This window comes from Onychostoma macrolepis, chromosome 22, assembly GCF_012432095.1.
Source record: "Onychostoma macrolepis isolate SWU-2019 chromosome 22, ASM1243209v1, whole genome shotgun sequence".
In the NCBI taxonomy this organism is placed as follows: domain Eukaryota; kingdom Metazoa; phylum Chordata; class Actinopteri; order Cypriniformes; family Cyprinidae; genus Onychostoma; species Onychostoma macrolepis.
Genome location: NC_081176.1, coordinates 36,940,998 through 36,960,233, shown reverse-complemented (window position 1 = coordinate 36,960,233; position 19,236 = coordinate 36,940,998). Strand labels below are relative to the sequence as shown.

The window sequence follows — 19,236 nt, the reverse complement described above, 5'->3', positions numbered from 1 at the left end:
ATTCTGACAGTCAACTGGTCGCAAAGTTGATGTGTGTCTGTAGATGATCTGACTGTTTGTGTGTGTTCTGGTCTCTTTCAGTCTTGTTGGCTGTAATCTCACTGCTCAGAATTGTGAGTGTTTGTCATCAGTTCTTCAGTCCTCAATCTCTGTCCTGAAAGAGCTGGATCTGAGTAACAATGACCTGCAGGATTCAGGAGTGAAGCTGCTCTCTGGTGGACTGAAGAGTCCAAACTGTCATCTGCAGATATTGAGGTATTTAATAATAATATAAGCAATAATGTGGGATCTGTCTATATAAACGATCTATGGCGTCGTCAGTATAAAGTAAATGGGAGGATTTGTGAAACAGACGTGGAGATTTTGTATTTGACTCTGAGACATTTCTACCTGCCCAGGGAATTTGGATGTGTTCTGGTGGTGGTTGTTTATGTACCTCTCAGTGGAAAGTCAACTGCTGTGGCAGATTGTGTTCATATGCTACAGCAGTAGCATCCAGAGGCAAACTGACTAGAATTATATTTTGTTTTGTAAACAGAGATCAAATAACAAAATAAAACAACAATAACATTATAACATCCTTAAGAATCAGTAGAAAATTAATTTAAAATTATTTTTTGAAAAGTTCATTTTAAAACATGGGATAGTCATAGGTGGCAGCCTAATGCATCAAAAAAAAAGGTAACACTTTATTTTGATGGTCCGTTTTGAACATTCTGTTGACACTAAGTAATGTTGCAACTACATGTCAGCAAACTCTCATAAGAGTATTAGTAGACTGTCTGCTTCATATCTACTAACTCCTTATTGTGTTGGTCTCCCAACAGATATTCTATTGACTATAAGTAACTTTGCAAGAACGTGCCAACTTAATCTAACCCTAACCCTACCAGTCAACTAATACACTACTACCACTCTAATGAGAGTCAGGAGAAATGTAGGTGCAACATTACTTCTAGTCAATAGAATGTGTTAAAGGGACCATCAAAATAAAGTGAAACCAAAAAAAAATAATAATAAATTTACACAAAGGCTCTTACTGCATGTTATGGTTATTAAACAGTCATTACGAAAACCTGTACAACTAAACAATTTCCTTATGTAGTATTAAGGGGCTTTCATTTTGATCTACAGGCTAATGAAAGTAAAAATCCTGACCTTGGCCCCGTGTACAAGGCTGCATTTTCATGAGACTCTATTTGTGTCGCAATTTACTCTGACTCACACCATAAAACATTTTTTTTTTTTAAAGTTGAACAAAATAAGTTGTGACACATCATGCATATTAGGCTAAAACTGGAAGAAACTAGAAATCGTACAAAAAGTAGAATATTAACTTGGAATGTTTAGATAACATTCAAGGTGTGCATTATGCCATAAAAAATAAAACGACTGAAAAGGTGGCTCGACTTATTGTTGAGTGTTATAGGCTAGGCCTAGTTCTAACACATATTTGGCACTATAGTCACATTAATGTCACAGATTATGAAAGGCTTGACATGTGTAGCCTAATTCAACAGGTCACACATACTTATTTGTCATCTGGCCTTTTTTTAACACATTTTATTCCCGTCTCTGAAATGGTATTCCAAACTGTCCTGGAGCAGCCCAGCACTGTCTCCCTCATCTAACACACCTGATTCAACTCGTCAGTTCATTAGTAGAGACTTTAAGACCTGAAGTGGGTCAGAAAAGGTGAAGAGAGTTGAGAGAAAATACAATGCATGTCAGATCTGTGTCACGTTCAGCAGTGGCAGCTCTTAACTCTTTCACCGCCAGCGTTTTTTAAAAAAGTTGCCAGCCACCGCCAGCGTTTTTGATGATTTTCACCTAACTTTGACGGCCCTCAGAATATTTTCTGCTATGAATATAAGAACATATTATATATCAAAATAAAGAACCAAGTCTCTGCTTTTAAATAAAATAACATTTTATTCTATCTTCATGTGTTCATGTTTTATGACCATTTGAACACAGGTGGGTACCATCAAAAATACAACATTTTGGACAAAAAACTGAGAAAAATGCATTTTTATCAAAGTAGTACATTTTCATGCAAAATACATTCAGATGTCATATTCTTTCACCTGTAAATAATTATATGAATAATTTAAATTGCATTCAATAAACAGAACAAACAGACACACACACACACACACACACAAACATATGATTATACACACACACAGGCTACATACATACATATGCATACATATACTGTACATGCACACACACACGTCCACACACACACACAAACATATACATACATATGATTATACACACACACAGGCTACATACATATACTGTACATGCGTACACACACACACACACACACACACACACACACGTGCACACACACACACACACACACACACACACACGTGCACACACACACACACACACACACACAAACATATACATACATATGATTATACACACACACAGGCTACATACATACATATACTGTACATGCGCGTACACACACACACACACACACACACACTTGCACACACACACACACACAATCATATACATACATATGATTATACACACACAGGCTACATACATACATATACTGTACATGCAGACAGACAGACAGACAGACAGACAGATAGATAGATAGATAGATAGATAGATAGATAGATAGATAGATAGAACACACACCCCTATTCAGATCGGTTATAACTACAGATGTTTCTGTGTCTGTAAATGCATCTCTCTCACTGACTACATCGTCCCGATCAGATTCAAAATGGTCAAAGCATGATCTACATAGGCTATGATCTATATATGATCTACATTTTCTCTGACCCTTCATGTACGCCGATCGTCTTCTATTCGCACCCTAAAGACCCGGAAGTCCCGTAACTCATTCAGGACATGCGCTAGGGCTTTCCTTACCGTAATACACCTAGAACACGGAAAGCCGTAAAAACTCGTCAATGGCGGGGAAGCGTTGTCTCTTAATTGACGAGATATCTCGTCAATGGCGTTGAAAGAGTTAAAGAAATAACCTAATAACCAGCTGCTGTGATGTCTGTTCATCAAGAACAAAAGAAAAAAAGAGGAAATCAGTACATTTTATAGCTTTAAGGATTAATCTGTATTTAGTTTAGAATTTAGTGTTTGATAACTTCAATTTCAATTTCTGTATATTTTTGCTGAAGGGCACAGGTAAATACTGTATTACATTTTTAATAATGGGTTTATGTGAACATTGTTTTAAGTTCACTTAAATTAGAAGTTATTTTTCAATTTTTCAAGTCAATTAAATGTCAATTAAACTGTAATGTTGAATGGCTTTAGTCAATGGTTAAATGGTTACTGGCCTTCAAGATTAAATGTGAAATTATTGCAATATAAAAGTATATTTAAAAGCTTTAATGTAAGGTGGGCTTAATCGCAATTAATTACAGAAAAAAAATAATTAATTTGCGATTTAATTAGTTTTTTGTTTTTTTTATCGATTGACAGAACTAATTAAAACGTGTTTAAATAACAATGAAACTATTTTTAAAAATAATAATAATTCGAATAGAGTTTGGTCATGCGGGAGATTGGGGGAATCTGTAAAATGGAAAAAAGGAAAAAATTAATTAGACAACACAGTACAACTTAAGAATTTTGTAATTTCACCCAGAAATCAGGTAAAGCCCTGCACGGACCTCAGATGTAGGCCATATAGCCAGCCCTTGGCTGATACCAGTATCACCAGTATCCTCACCCGAGTCCAACTGGAGCCTGTGTCTTTTCTCTCTCTCTCTCTTACACAGCTGCTGTTGCAGCCATTAAAATAGTTCAGTTTTATTTTTAATTGAAAAGTTTATATTTCTTATTGTTTCATTAATTTAGTAAAATGTTTGGAACATTTTTCAGCTGTCTGCCACTATCCGCTTGGTTGTCACTCAAAAATAAAAAAATAAAAATAATTTAACAAACAAAAAAATGATTTCCACTTTTCCTGATCATTTGGAATGAGGATAAAAAGACAAAAAAACAAAACAAAACATGCAAATAAGTTCAAACATCCATTCATATCTATTATTTCCTGAATATTACTGATGAACTGATCAAAAAGTAGGCTACTGTTCACATGCATTTTACTACTATATAGTATAATAATATAGTAATCATTTAGTACTTTTTCCTGCTTTATTGTTGGTTTCCTCTTTTCTGATCATTTGGAATGAGGATAAAAAGACAAAAATAAAAAATAAACATGCAAATAAGTTCAAATATCAATTCAATATCTACTATTGCCTGAATATTATGAAATTCAAGAGGGCCGCCCCCTGATGACATCATAATTTGCAAATTAGATGAGTATTGATGAGTATATTTACAACCCACATAAACTTTAAGTCATGCCCAACATTTTTCTAATTTACAGTAGGTATCTATCTTTAAGCCCTTTCAAGCCACAAGCTTTTGAAATCTTGATGTCAAAATCCAGCATTTTTCCAAAAAAACCCTGACGCCTAAAGGGTTAAGGTATTGGTAACATTCATTAGGCCATCTGTTGAAGGCAACATGCTTGTTGCTACAGGTTATATTTGTTTTGGTCATTGGTTAAGGGCAACATTCTTGTTGCTAAAGTCTTGAGATTTTGCTATCAGTTTGTGTTGGGGGATATCAGCATATGGTTTTGTTTTGGGGGGTTATCGCTGCTCTCCCTGCTCTCATCCATGCTAGGCTGAGTTCTTGCCCAGAACAGAACCATTTCGCCAATCTAAACGATATGCTAATTGTCGATCATCTTTGACGATAGTGGTCCTGACAGAAATCATTTTGTTGATACTGGTTTTATTTGTTTGGTTACAGCCTAAATGTCTTATTATTCTTATTGACTGATTAAATGTAACAATTTGACTCAAAGGATGCACACTTTTAGAAAAGAAAGGATTTTTTAAAGGTAAAAATACCCATAAAAGTTAAAAATCAATTTGAATTTATGAAAAGATACATTTTTGTTCACTGATGTGAACTGACCGCACAGAATATGAAAAATATCAAAAACTGCAGCTGTCCACAGTGGTCAGATATCAGCACAATAACACACTGCAAAATATCGTCTAATTATCGTTATCAAAAAAATTAACACACCCCTGGTTTCATAGACAAGGCTTAAGCCTAGTCCAAGACTAAAATGTAAGTCTGATCTGTTTCAACTGAAAGAAACTTGCACTACCTGATCTTAAAATGATATCAGTGCCTTTGTTTTGTCTCAAGATGCACACCAGTAATGTTTCTTCTAAGCATGTTTATAAAAATTACTTGAATGTCCTAATTGAACTATGGTCTAATCCTGGCTTAGTCTAAATCCCGTCTGCGAAACTTGGCCACAGTCTTTATGCACTTTGCCATTTTGTCATATTCTTGTCATTTTCACTGTGTGCTGGGTGTTACCTTGGCTTTATTTGAAAAAATATGATTCCCAATGCAGACAAACTTCCCAGAATACTGAGTGCTTTGTTGGTTTCAGTGTTTACTTCATTTTTAATTATATTTTTATTAAATATTTATTTATGAATAACTTTGTCATCTAAACTATGAGTATGTTTGTTTTACAAGTGCATTTTTTAATCCATTTACAAATTATTTCAAATTTCTTCAATATTAATTAAAATAAATACAATTATATCGGCTTTATATTGGCCACCCTGGTTTCCAAGATATCTGCAAAAAAACAATATCGGTCGACCACTAGTGTTTTCTGCTCTCTTTCAGTCTTGCTGGCTGTAATCTCACTGCTCAGTGTTGTGAGAGTTTGTCATCAGCTCTTCAATCCTCAAACTCTGTCCTGAGAGAGCTGCATCTGAGTAACAATGACCTGCAGGACTCTGGTTTAAAGTTTATTTCTGATGGACTGAAGAGTCAAAACTGTCAGCTGCAGATACTGAGGTATTTAAGCACACATAAGAGATCATTTACAGTCAGCTGGTCACAATGCTGATGTGTGTCTGTAGATGATCTGACTGTGTGTGTGTCTGAAGATGATCTGTCTGTGTGTGTCTGTAGATTATCTGTCTGTGTGTGTCTGTAGATGATCTGTCTGTGTGTGTCTGTAGATTATCTGTCTGTGTGTGTCTGTAGATTATCTGTCTGTGTGTGTCTGTAGATGATCTGACTGTGTGTGTGTCTGAAGATGATCTGTCTGTGTGTGTCTGTAGATTATCTGTCTGTGTGTGTCTGTAGATGATCTGTCTGTGTGTGTCTGTAGATTATCTGTCTGTGTGTGTCTGTAGATGATCTGACTGTGTGTGTGTCTGAAGATGATCTGTCTGTGTCTGTAGTTGATCTGACTGTCTGTAGATGGTCTGTCTGTGTGTCTGTAGAGGATCTGACTGTGTGTGTCTGTAGATGATCTGTCTGTGTGTGTCTGTAGATGATCTGACTGTGTGTCTGTAGTTGATCTGACTGTGTGTCTGTAGATGATCTGTCTGTGTGTGTCTGAAGATGATCTGCCTGTGTGTGTCTGAAGATGATCTGTCTGTGTGTGTCTGTAGATGATCTGACTGTCTGTGTGTCTGTAGTTGATCTGACTGTGTCTGTAGATGATCTGTCTGTGTGTGTCTGTAGTTGAACTGACTGTCTGTAGATGATCTGACTGTGTGTCTGTATATGAGCTGTCTGTGTGTCTGTAGATGATCTTCTGTGGATGATCTGGCTGTGTGTCAGTGGATGATCTGGCTGTGTGTCTGTAGATGATCTGACTGTGTCTGTAGTTTTTTTGTCTGTGTGTCTGTAGATGATATGTCTGTGTGTCTGTAGATGATCTGTCTGTGTCTGTCTGTAGTAGGGTTGGAACGATAGACGATGCCATCGTCCATCGCCGATGGCTGACAGACATCATGATGTTGAGCCGACATCGTGATCACCCCCCCCCCCCTTCCGCAATCCGCCGCATCCCAATTCCGTGTTCTGAAAGGAAATTAAGTATATTAGGGAACCCCTAAGGGTATAAGGGTAATTATACTGTATATAAATTGCGGACATCAGGGAGCCGCTACTAATATGCGGGGCACTAAAACCGCTTTCGAATGCACGCTCTTATTTTACTTTCACTTTCACTTTTGAGATTCGCGATCACTCTACTACGGAGCAGCAGTACCATACATTTTACAAGATTAGATGTTTGTCAGTGGTGCTCAGTATCTGCAAATCATTCGCCATTGTCCTATCAGTCATCTTTCCTTACTCTGTGTATGTGGTAAGATCTTTCATGTACTGTAAATAATAGGCTGCCTAGCAAGCGGCTAACCATGTCCCTTTAGTGCAGCGGTTCTCAATTCCAGCTCTGCACATTTTGTATGTTTCTCTTATCACTTCAGACGTACTATTCGACTGTAAGTGCCCTACGAAGTGGACATCACAGGATATTCCGCCATGATTCCAGTTCGAAGCGAACATATATCTTCCATTCAAAGGGCCTTGAAGTGTGCGAGATGTGAATTTAAATTTTATTTATTTAGAGAGGTATATTATGTCACACTTCACGCTTCTGTAGTAAGATTCGTCTGTGTCTGTAGATGACCTGACTGTGTGTGTCTGTAGAGAATCTGACTGTGTCTGTAGATGATCTGACTGTGTGTGTCTGTAGAGAATCTGACTGTGTGTCTGTAGATGACCTGACTCTGTGTGTCTGTAGAGAATCTGACTGTGTGTCTGTAGATGACCTGACTGTGTGTGTGTCTGTAGATGATCTGACTGTGTGTCTGTAGATGATCTGACTGTGTGTGTCTGTAGATGATCTGACTGTGTGTGTCTGTAGATGATCTGACTGTGTGTGTCTGTAGATGATCTGACTGTGTGTCTGTAGATGATCTGACTGTGTGTGTCTGTAGAGAATCTGACTGTGTGTGTCTGTAGAGAATCTGACTGTGTGTCTGTAGATGACCTGACTGTGTGTGTCTGTAGAGGATCTGACTGTGTGTGTCTGTAGAGAATCTGACTGTGTGTCTGTAGATGATCTGACTGTGTGTGTCTGTAGAGAATCTGACTGTGTGTCTGTAGATGACCTGACTCTGTGTGTCTGTAGAGAATCTGACTGTGTGTCTGTAGATGACCTGACTGTGTGTGTGTCTGTAGATGATCTGACTGTGTGTCTGTAGATGATCTGACTGTGTGTGTCTGTAGATGATCTGACTGTGTGTGTCTGTAGATGATCTGACTGTGTGTGTCTGTAGATGATCTGACTGTGTGTGTCTGTAGGTTGTCTGGCTGTATGGTGTCAGAGGAAGGCTGTGGTTATTTGTCTTCAGCTCTGAGTTCAAACCCATCACACCTGAGAGAGCTGGATCTGAGCTACAATAACCCAGGACAATCAGGAGTCCAGCTGCTCAAACACAAACTGGAGGATCCAAACTATAAACTGCAGATACTCAAGTATGTCAAACACTTGCTGCTGTCGCCTCTGGCTTGCTTAGTTGGGGACACTTATTTTCCAGCGATATCGTCTACATGATTGATACTATTTAAACTGAACTGAGCTGGACGATGACATCATTGAATTCAATAATTAAATGCCTTTAACTGAAAATTGAGCGTTTAATCTTGTCATTTTACATTATTGACACTGGAAAGTTGCTTTGACACAATCTGTATTGTTAAAAGCGCTACATAAATAAAGGTGACTTGACGACTAATACTGACATACTGAGTGTGTGTGTGTGTGAGTGTGAATGTGAATGATGTAGATCTACATTAATGTGTGTTTGTGTGTTTATAGCATGGATCATGGAGGAGAGATCAGGATGACAGCAGGACTACGAAAGTGTAGGTCTACAAATACACACTCACTCACTCACTCACTCACTCACTCACTCACTCACACACACACACACACACACTTGGTTGTGTGAACTCATCTCATAGACTTTCATTATTTTTCTCTCAGATTAATGATCTCTTCTGTGCCCTAAACAAACATCACAGTAACCTGTGCAAAACACTAGATTTAAAGAGAAAGATAATTTTTTCTAGTTTATGAGTCTTTTTTAACTAGTTAGCAGCGCCGGTCACCTGCAGGGGTTCCTTTGCTCACAAAGATGATTTAAGTAGTGTGTCACTACATAAGAGTGTGGATTCAACTTTAGAGTCATGTAGAAATATCTTTCTTTTGATACATAAGGATTTATATTTATTGAATGACACATGACTATTAGTTCAGATCCATTTGAAAACGGCTCTCAAATGTTTTTTTTTTTCAAAACACTCTCCCTTAGGACTGGATAATAATTCAATATCAATATATAGTGATATAATTTTAATAACGGTGAAATGATTTCAAAATATGTTACAGTATTTGTCACTAGCTGCATTTCCATTAACCTTCAAATTGCGGAAATTGAAATTGCGAATAGAAAATACGCCAAATGGAAACACACCTCATACGTGACCGCTTTCGAGTATGAGGGGCTTTTTGTAGCATTAATGCTTGGATAAGTCCTTATTTACACTTTATTACGGCTCCAACACGATCACCAGAGCTGATCATGGCCACTCTAGTCAATGCTTGGGTTTAAGCCAGCCATGCTGCGGCACGTTTCAGAACCCTCCCATAAGCGGCTCTCCACGCTGCTTCACTAAAGATCTACACATCTACATCTTTATCCTGGCGGAAGCACTTCTTTTTCGATCTATAAGAATAATCTGCCTATGTTACAGTTTAAAGTTAAAGATATTAATATTAATATTGAGTAGGGCTGGGCAAAAAAAAGATACTGTTGAACCAAGAACAAAGCCATGCGCGTGATTCGTAATGCTCAGGTGAAACGCTATAGTAATGCTATAAATCTGTGGAAGCATTTGATATCACGCATAAGGCGCCATGATTTTCGCAATGAATGAAAGAATGGCGGATGACGGAACGCACTGTTTTGTTTACCACACACATACTAAAGCGCGGACGACGCTCGCGGTGTTTTCATCTTCTGCCGTCTCACTATGATGATATTAACACACTGCTGCTCTGAGAGTCATTTCATTAGCATTTTACAGTTTAATTTGAGAAAACTACCGTCATATCACATGATACACAGCAGCTGCAAGTTCCTCACGGCAACCTGTCAAAATAAAAGTTTAGTTTAACATTAAGAGCAGTCATAAGACTCAATGCTACTACTAATAATAAATATTAATAAATCTTTATTTTTAAAGGAATAATCCCATTTGTTTTCTTTTTAATTTTAACAGTAAACCTCTGTTGTGCAGCACTTTGTTTGCCAAAAAATAAAAGGGTTTAATCTTCATTTGATTAGGATCAATTACATTAATGTTTTATGCCTTCATCTGATTACCAGAAGAATTAAGAACATTTTATAGGCCCTATTATTGTTTAAGAAAGGACCCTATACAAAAATAGGTTTAAAACGGTTGCTGTTTACGGCGTTTATTATCATAAGTTCTATTTTTTTTTTTTTCAACATTTTAACACTGTGTTTCTGAAGCACATTTGTTATGGCAAAGCAAAATAAACAGGGGAAACTCTGAATCAGCCACTATATGACGACAACATCACCCAATCAGGGTCTGATCTCTCAGTAATTTTGTGTTAGTTATCAATTTTACATGGCAGTGCTGTGATGTTTTGAAAGATTTTGCAATTATTCAGAAAATGTTTTAACAGTGTCATTCAGACACACGTAGAATCAAGACACACATCAAGAATCAGAATATGAATCTCAATAATGGTGACAAAATTCTGATAAACAGTTCAACTCTGAACGTCACAAACGTCTCCGGTTACTGTCGTAACCTTGGTTCCCTGAGAGCGGGAACATCATGGAGAAATTCTCCGTTATGGGAACTCCTTCCCTTCCAACCTTTCCTGAAGTCCTATTGGCTCATGCCAGTCCAAATGACTGGCCAATTGTCGCGAAGTATGCAAATACTGACGAGCTGAGAGGCAGTATAAAATGCGGTGCACGCGACAATTACGTCAGAATCAGATACTGAACGCCGCTTAGCTGGACGAGCAGCGAACACGGTGACCTCCGTGATGTCTCGTTCCCGCTCTCAGGGAACCGAGGTTACAATAGTAACCGGAGACGTTCCCTCTCGAGGGGGGGCAAGAGTTGCGTCCATGCACTTTGAGAAAGTGCGCGGGGTCAAAGCCAGCCCAAACAGAAGAACAGGGTACTGGTACACTGTGCCCTCGAGAGCAAACCTCAGAAAGCATCTGTGATGCGGTGCTATCTGAATGTGAACGTACACGTCCTTTAATTCCATGGACGCAAACAGTCCCTGGGGCGAATCTGCGCCAGGATCTGTTCCAGCGATATCATCCTGAACGGACGCTTGCAGAGCGCTCTGTTGATGGGCCTGAGATCTAGAATCGGCGGAGTCCTCCATCTCTTTTGTGGCTCCACAAAATAGCAGCTGTAAACGCCGCTCTCCAGCTCGCTCGCACAGCTCTTGTCTCAGGACCAGGGCATTTTGAGAAAATGTTAAGAGACTGCACTGCGCCGCTGAAACAGGGTGGTCTGCATCTGAATTGAAGGGCGTACCCACGCTCCATCACACCGAGTAACCAGAGATTCTCGGAATAGTTTTCCACGCGCTCAGGAACTGACATAGCGGCTTTAGCGGCTCGGTCGATGGATGCGCCGGCGAGTGCTGCGCGGCTATAACCCGTGTGGGCAGCAGCTCTGTACCGCTCTGAGGCGGGGCGAGCGGCGCTGTATTGACTGAGTGAGGAGGAAAGAGCTCTTTTGCGCAAATGTATGCATTTTAATGAACATACACTATCACACCAATTTGAATAATTTGAGACAGCTTGCGGGCTCCCCCGCTGGCCATGGCGCCTCTTCCCAGGTCTCTTACACTTTTTCCTACACATCTGTCCTGGCGAGGGGCAGCAGAGCTTGCGGGCCTGGCGACCCTGCACTGCGATGAGCCATGCGCCAAAGAAGACCTTGATCTTGTGGTCTGCTGCTCTTTAACCGGTGTGGGCAGCGGGGCGAGCAGCGCACGATCCCTGTGCAGAGCTGCAGCAGCATCTGCACTTTTCATAAGGGCGTGAACAACTGACGTAATAGTCCAGCAAAATCTGGATGGCTGATAGGATGCACGCCGGGGCATCAGGTGACTCCTCGCCTTCGCACGCCGCGGCATAATGTGAATCACTGCCGCTCTGAGGCGGGGGCCGCTTTACTGTTAGCTAGTGGATGAGCGACTGAAGCGCTTCATAGCAGGTCGCCCGCACTGAAGCGGGGGCTCCATATCGCCTTGAATGAGTGAGAGAGCGAGTCTACACACGGCAGCCGCTGATGCGGGGCTGGTACTGTGTGAATAAGAGAGCAGTGTCTCCCAAACACGGCAGCCGCTGGTGAGGGGCTGGTATCGTGTGAATGAGTGGGAAGCCAAGCGATGCTTTGCACACGGCAGAACGCCGCTCTGCATGCTTAGACAGTGGGCCGCGCGGCATCTGCAGCGACATGGGCACCCTTAGCTCCGGTATCTGCACTCGGCTCTCTGCCCCACCGTGGAAGGGGGACGTGAGAAGCCAGGCTGATGTCCTGTCCTGCTGGTTCGATGGGTGAGAGGAATGCAGACATTTAGTCGGCATGAGCTCATCACCAGAGTTCTTAAGGTCCACCACTGATAGAGGGCAGACGGACTCATCTGAAGAAAAATGTCATACTCGTCTGAACGCTGCAGAGAAGCGGCCCTACAGGCCCCGCCCTCTGATGAGCGAACCTCAACTGTGAGCTGTAATAGCTATAAGCCATAATCTAGGTTGTTCAGCAAAGTGAAGGAGAAGAATCTGACGTAATTGCCGCACCGCATTTTATCCTGCCTCTCGGCTCGTCAGTATTTTCATACTTCGCGACAATTGGCCAGTCATTTGGACTGGCGTGAGCCAATAGGACTTCAGGAAAGGTTGGAAGGGAAGGAGTTCCCATAACGGAGAATTTCTCTGTGATGTCTCGTGAAAGCTTGAGAGGGAACAACCAACTAGATTCACAAAAAAAGCTTTTTGTTGATTGTCACTGTTGCTGAGATTCCTGCGCTGATTCTTGATATGTCTTGATTTTATGTGTGTCTGAATGATCATATCAAAATATTTTCTGCATAATTGCAAAATCTTTCAAAACATCACAGCACTGCCATGTAAAATTGATAACTAACTTTTGATGTCTCTGTGGATCTAAAACACATAGTTCAATGCATTTTATTTATATTGACCTAAAAAAAAAAGAAAAAAAAAAAAAAAAAAAATTTTATCGGCACAATGCCAATGCCAAAATATCAGAAACTTGCAGAAAATAATTCAAAAACATCATTTAATGAAAGCTAGCCTCTTAATAATTTATTGCTGATGATCAATGTTCCCTCTAAGCTGTGTGCAGAAGAAATAATATGCCAACACAAAAATGAGTTGGGAAAGCAAATTGATTGAGTTTTTTATATTATATTATATTATATTATATTATATTAAAGCCTAATAAATAATTGACCTCAAAAAGTGAATTCATGAGCAAGAAATGCTTAATTTTTTCATATTAGCTATATTATATTATTATAAAGAAATTAACTGTTCTGCGTGAGGTTTTTTAAAATATGTTTTTAATTATTATGTTTCATTGTAACAGCACTGTAGAAAATGTTTTCTCAGGTAACCTAAAATGTGCATAATTTATTTACATCAAGGGTCAAATCAAATATAAATAGCACATTAAAGTTAAAATTTACACACTTTTTTTGTGTGCGCTGTACAACTTTGGTTTAAAGAATGTTTTTGCTCAGGTGGCCAAAATGTCTTCCTAATAGAGAAAAGAAAAGAAAAAAATAGAGAAAACGTTGCTTTTTGATTTTCTCTCGCATTTGTTCTTTTAACAAATTTAGAAACACAAAGTGAAAGCTGCCAGAGAAAAAGTAATGCTTAAGAAATGAAGGGTCAAGAGCCCAACTGAAGCAAACACTGATCTCTATCATGGTGACATCGAACTTTACTATTTTCACTTAAACATCTACACCTCTGTTAATTCTCAACAAGAACTTTTATATGAAATTAAGTCAAAATGGTTAGTAATAAATAAAGATACTGAGATCTTGAGAACTGTCAGTGTGTTTAATGTTCTGTTGCTCTAATGTTCTAATGTTAAGTCATTTGACTTTATTTAGTTAGTTGGTTAGTGAAGGTGTTTGATTGTAAACATACCTGTAAAATAGCAGTGTTTGTTAAAGTTTAAATAAAGTTTTGCACTTTGTTTAAATGAGGATAGTTTACTTAAGTAAAATTGCAAATTTTTTTGGCAGCCGTTGTCGTGTTTTTCTTTTTTGTTTTGTTTTGTTTTGTTTTTTACAGTGTGAGCAATGGTGCCATTTGCACCATCTGGTGGTGATCTCATGAATTATTATCACCATTATTTTTGTAATTTTACATACATTTCCATGCAATTTAAGAAAACAGAACAATTTAAATGATTAAAATGATTAAAACCAGGAGCGTATTTTATAATTTTCTGTCATTTTATTTTAAATTTTTATTATATATATATATATATATATATATATATATATATATATACATATATACATTTAAAATATGCATTTTTGAAATTATATTAATACATAAAAATATACTGTAAGAAATATTATATATTTTTGAAAATGTACATTAAATATAGAAATGAGTTAAAAAAAAAAAAAAAAAACCTTTTAAAAATATATTTTGACCTCTATATACTTCAGGCTAAGAAAATTCATTATCTAGCCTAGGGATGACCCCGAATATTCGATGCTTCGATAAGAGGAGCCTGATTCGACTCCCAATCTCACAGTCGAATATTCACTGAGGTGTTATGATCGTGCCATTTTGGCTATATGGGGTGCTCAAATGTCTGATTTCACAAAGAAGTACCGGTTTTCTCCCAATAAGTTAATATACAGCCTATTAAGATAATGCTGTAAATAAGAATCTGAAAGGAAAGAAACTTTAAATAAATATGTTAACGTGCGAAAATAAATCTAACCACCCCTATAGATTTAGGTTTCACTTTCCATAATACGTGACTGACAGAGGAGCAAATTGGCGGCAGGAATTTAAAACTTTAACAAGACTCAAATTAACACAGGCAGAGTGAAAGACTGGATTTTTTTAGATCAGATAGGGTATGAGTGATTTCAAAACACTTCAGCCGATTTATATATATTGTGTATATATTATTTATCTCGTATAAGATGCATTTGGTTGAGTGCGCTGCAGTAAAGCGCTTAATTGTAGTACTACTGTGATCATCTCAGCGGGCAGCAAGAGCAGGACAAACAACAATGCAGAAAATTAATAACGTGTCCACAAAAGGAGTACATTCAGAGCCACGCAGACACGTTCATGTGCATTCAGGGCATTTTGTGCAGATAGCCTATAAGCAGAGCTGGATAACTGATTACATGTAATCTGGATTATGTATTCAGATTTTAAAAATTAAGTACTTGTAATTAGAGTAAATTACATTTTAAAATACTCGTAATCAGACTACGGTTACTTTTTAGGATTACATGATTACATATTATTCACACAATAGCAATAAATGATTCATTATTCATTGATTCTCCCTAATTTCTCTTTTTCATCTTTTAGATTTTCCTTTCTAAATTAGCCTACCGATTATATACATATTTGTAACACAGTTCGTAGATCGGGAAGGAGGCGGGAACCAGCGAACATTTAAACACTTTAATAATAAAATAAACACAAAACTGAAAATCAAGCGGCAGCCCCTCGCACACAAAACACAAAGTCCAGGCCTGGTCCTCTCTCGTCTTGCACTGTCGTCACTCCTCCTTTTATCCTTCCGGAGCTCCTCCGTGGGACTCGAGACCGGTGAGTGGCGCAGGTGTCGCTCATTATCATTAACTCCACCGGCCTCGCTCCGTTCCCATGGCTCTCGGCCCCGCCCCACTCACAATATTATGTATGTATATATAGTCCAGTTTTGTGGACATTCACACAGAGATCAGTCATTATTCAGGTGGCGACAGCATTTGAACACTGGATTTACAAAAATCATTTCAGGTTTAAGAAGGGTTTCAACATTACATCAACTACTGATGAACACATTCATTTTCATTTGAATTATTACTCTGTAGGTTTTTTAACCATGTATTATTAATTATAACTAATTAAAATGCACATATTCACATTATTTCTTAGTTACATGTAGTGCAGGCATTACAAAACTTTTTGTCATCTAAACCTTATTCACCAAATATATTTGCTTTAAGTACCCCTGAGATTTTAAAATAAATATTTCAGTAATTAAATATCACATTTGCGTGTTTACGGTTTCTTTGATGTTGATTAATGATCACATGGCATGCAGGTAAATAAAAATATTTCATTAGTAAGTGTTTTATTTAAAACAAGGACTACAGAAATACAAAGACGGTTCACTCCTATACTTATGAATGGGAGAAACTGGTCATCTTCTGCACGCACAGCTCTAAACAGAAATGCAGAACATTAATAACTTCTGTCATATACATAACGTTATAATGAGAGCACTATTGTAAAAAATGTTGTGAGTTTTTAGGGTTTCGCTGACTTCAATGTTAACTATCTTTTAATCAAAACATAAAATATTATTTTTATATCTGCGAGACGTCCGTTACACATTTTCCCCGGTAATTTACATTCTGTAAATAATATAATAATAATAATAATATATTATTATTACACCCAACCCACACCCATCCACACCCCTAACATCAACTACCTCTCACCCAAACCACTTCTCCCACATCGATATACCCACCTGTACCCTTCACTTACTCCCACACCCACCAGTGTGAGTAATTATGACTGTCCAAAGTCTTACTTGACTTTTGATAATGTATTTTGTCCCCGCCCCCAAACATATGATTCAACTATCAGTCGACTATCGGCAAGATTCAAAAATTCCAATTCAACTATGAAAATCACCCCTAACCTAGCCCCAGAAATACATTTATAAATATATCTTGGTATATGAAGGTTGAGACTAAATATATTTCATTGAGCTTCTCTGTTTGCAACATATATTTAGCATATATTTCAAATATATTTTGGCCATGAAAAATATATATTTTTGCCATATGGGAGAGCTCACGCTGAACAAACTCTGGTGTATTGAGCGGATTCTGAATAAACGCCTCTGATTGGCCGTTGTGTTCACGTGCTAAACAAATACGTCTGTGATTGGCTACAATGATCAACGCTGCAGAAACACACTGTAATTAGAAAGCGTTGATGCTCTTCACAGACACACAAACACACACAAGATCGTCTGAAAGCAGCATCTGTCAGCGGGAACCGAACCGAGCCGCTGCTGCAGAAACCTGCTATCATTTAAAAACAGCTGTCACTATATTAGTGAGGACATTTGTGAATAGTGAGGACAGTTTGAGCTTTGTAAATATAATCAAAGCTATAAACACAGACAGACATCTTCTCTGTGTTGTTCTTGATGTTTCTCTCTTCTTGTGTTCAGATGCCTGTGATCTCACACTGGATCCAAACACGGCATACACTCGACTCGTTCTGTCTGATGAGAACAGGAAGATCACACATGTGTATAAGAATCAGCCGTATCCTGATCATCCAGAGAGATTTGATGATGTTCTTCAGCTTCTGTGTCTTGAGAGTCTGACTGGACGCTGTTACTGGGAGGCTGAATGGAGCGGAGATTATGCTGATATATCAGTGTCATATAAAGGAATCAACAAGAAAGGAGAGAGTGATGACTGTATCTTTGGATTAAATGATAAATCCTGGAGTCTGAGCTGCTGTGGTAACGGTTTCTTCAGTGTCTGGCACAATAATAACAGCACTGATATACTTGACACCTGTTTATCCTCTAATAGAGCAGGAGTGTATGTGGACGTGGCGTCCGGCTCTCTGTCCTTCTATAGCGTCTCTGACACACACACACTCACACACTTACACACATTCAACATGACATTCACTGAACCCCTCTACGCTGGGTTTAGACTTTATGATGATTCCTCAGTGTCTCTGTGTGATATTAAACGATAGAGAGACTCTCTGTAAATCCTCTTTCTGATGTTCACATGCACAGAAACTCATCAAATCTCACATCATTACATGCCCCCAAGGTTCCCCAAGGCTCTGTTCTCGGCCCATTACTGTTTATTATTTACATTATGCCTCTTGGACATATTATTCGTCGTTATGGGTTTCATTATCACGGTTATGCTGATGGTATTCAGATATATACTGCTTGCCGTCCAGATTCTATCCACCAAAATACATCACTATCTATGTGTGTTAATGAGTTAAAGACATGACTAAATTCCAGTTTTCTAAGTTTGAATTTGAGCAAGACAGAAATTTTTATTACTGGCCCCCCAACAAAAAATATAACTAATGTTCCCAGCTTTAATTGCCACAACAATTTTTCCATCAGCCACCGTTAGAAATTTGGGTATCATTCTTGATCCTTCACTAACCCTAGATGTTTACATTAATAAACTTTCCAAAGTTGCATTTCTCCAGCTTCACCGTATAGCCCAACTTCGTTCCTATGTCAGCCCAAAAGATGCAGAATCGTTAGTGCATGCTTTTATTACATCGCGCATCAATTACTGTAATGCTCTTTTTGCTGGCTTACCTGCACACTCAATTTCTCTGTTAAAATACATTCAAAATTCTGCTGCAAGAATATAAACCCACACTAAACGATCTGCTCATATCACCCCTGTCTTAGTAATCTCCACTGGTTACCTGTGTCATCTCGCATTATAATATTCTTCTGCTTACCTTTCAAATCACTCAATGCACTGTAAAACCCAACAGTTAGGTTAACTCAAACCGTTTGAGGAAACTGATTGCCTTGAAACATTTAAGTTTTTAAAACTAACAATTATGAGTTCTCTGAACTTATTTCAGTTGAGTTCACTAAAATAAGATATACATTGCAGTTAAGTAATTAAGTGACTAATTAAGTGCTGATTGAGCATTAGTGATGAACACCTGCTGTTAACAAACAGAATCACTGACAGAAAGAGAAACACAAGAACAACAACTGACGTCAGACACATGCTTAGATGAAATCAACTGAAATAAAATACATGAAATCTCTCAAGATCTGATTAAACAACCCCACAAACAGCATCACCAGCTCCACTTATTAATAACCAGACTGACTTTATTTCTGTCAGACATCTACAGAAGATCTTACTGAGAATTAACTAAGGTTTAGATGTTGATTTATTGTTTCATTTGAAGTAACC

General features: G+C 38.3%; 1 protein-coding gene across 1 annotated transcript in view; it reads left to right on the top strand.

Annotated features, from left to right (window-relative positions):
* The window catches only part of LOC131529877 (NACHT, LRR and PYD domains-containing protein 12-like), a 54,035-nt gene extending 35,067 nt beyond the window's left edge, over positions 1–18,968 (top strand). Inside the window, 5 exon segments of the mRNA XM_058759842.1 lie at positions 82–255; positions 5,728–5,901; positions 8,212–8,385; positions 8,729–8,775; positions 17,475–18,968. Coding sequence (XP_058615825.1) covers positions 82–255; positions 5,728–5,901; positions 8,212–8,385; positions 8,729–8,775; positions 17,475–18,019 — 1,114 coding nt within the window. The 3' untranslated portion in view covers positions 18,020–18,968.
* The last annotated feature ends 268 nt before the right edge of the window (positions 18,969–19,236 follow it).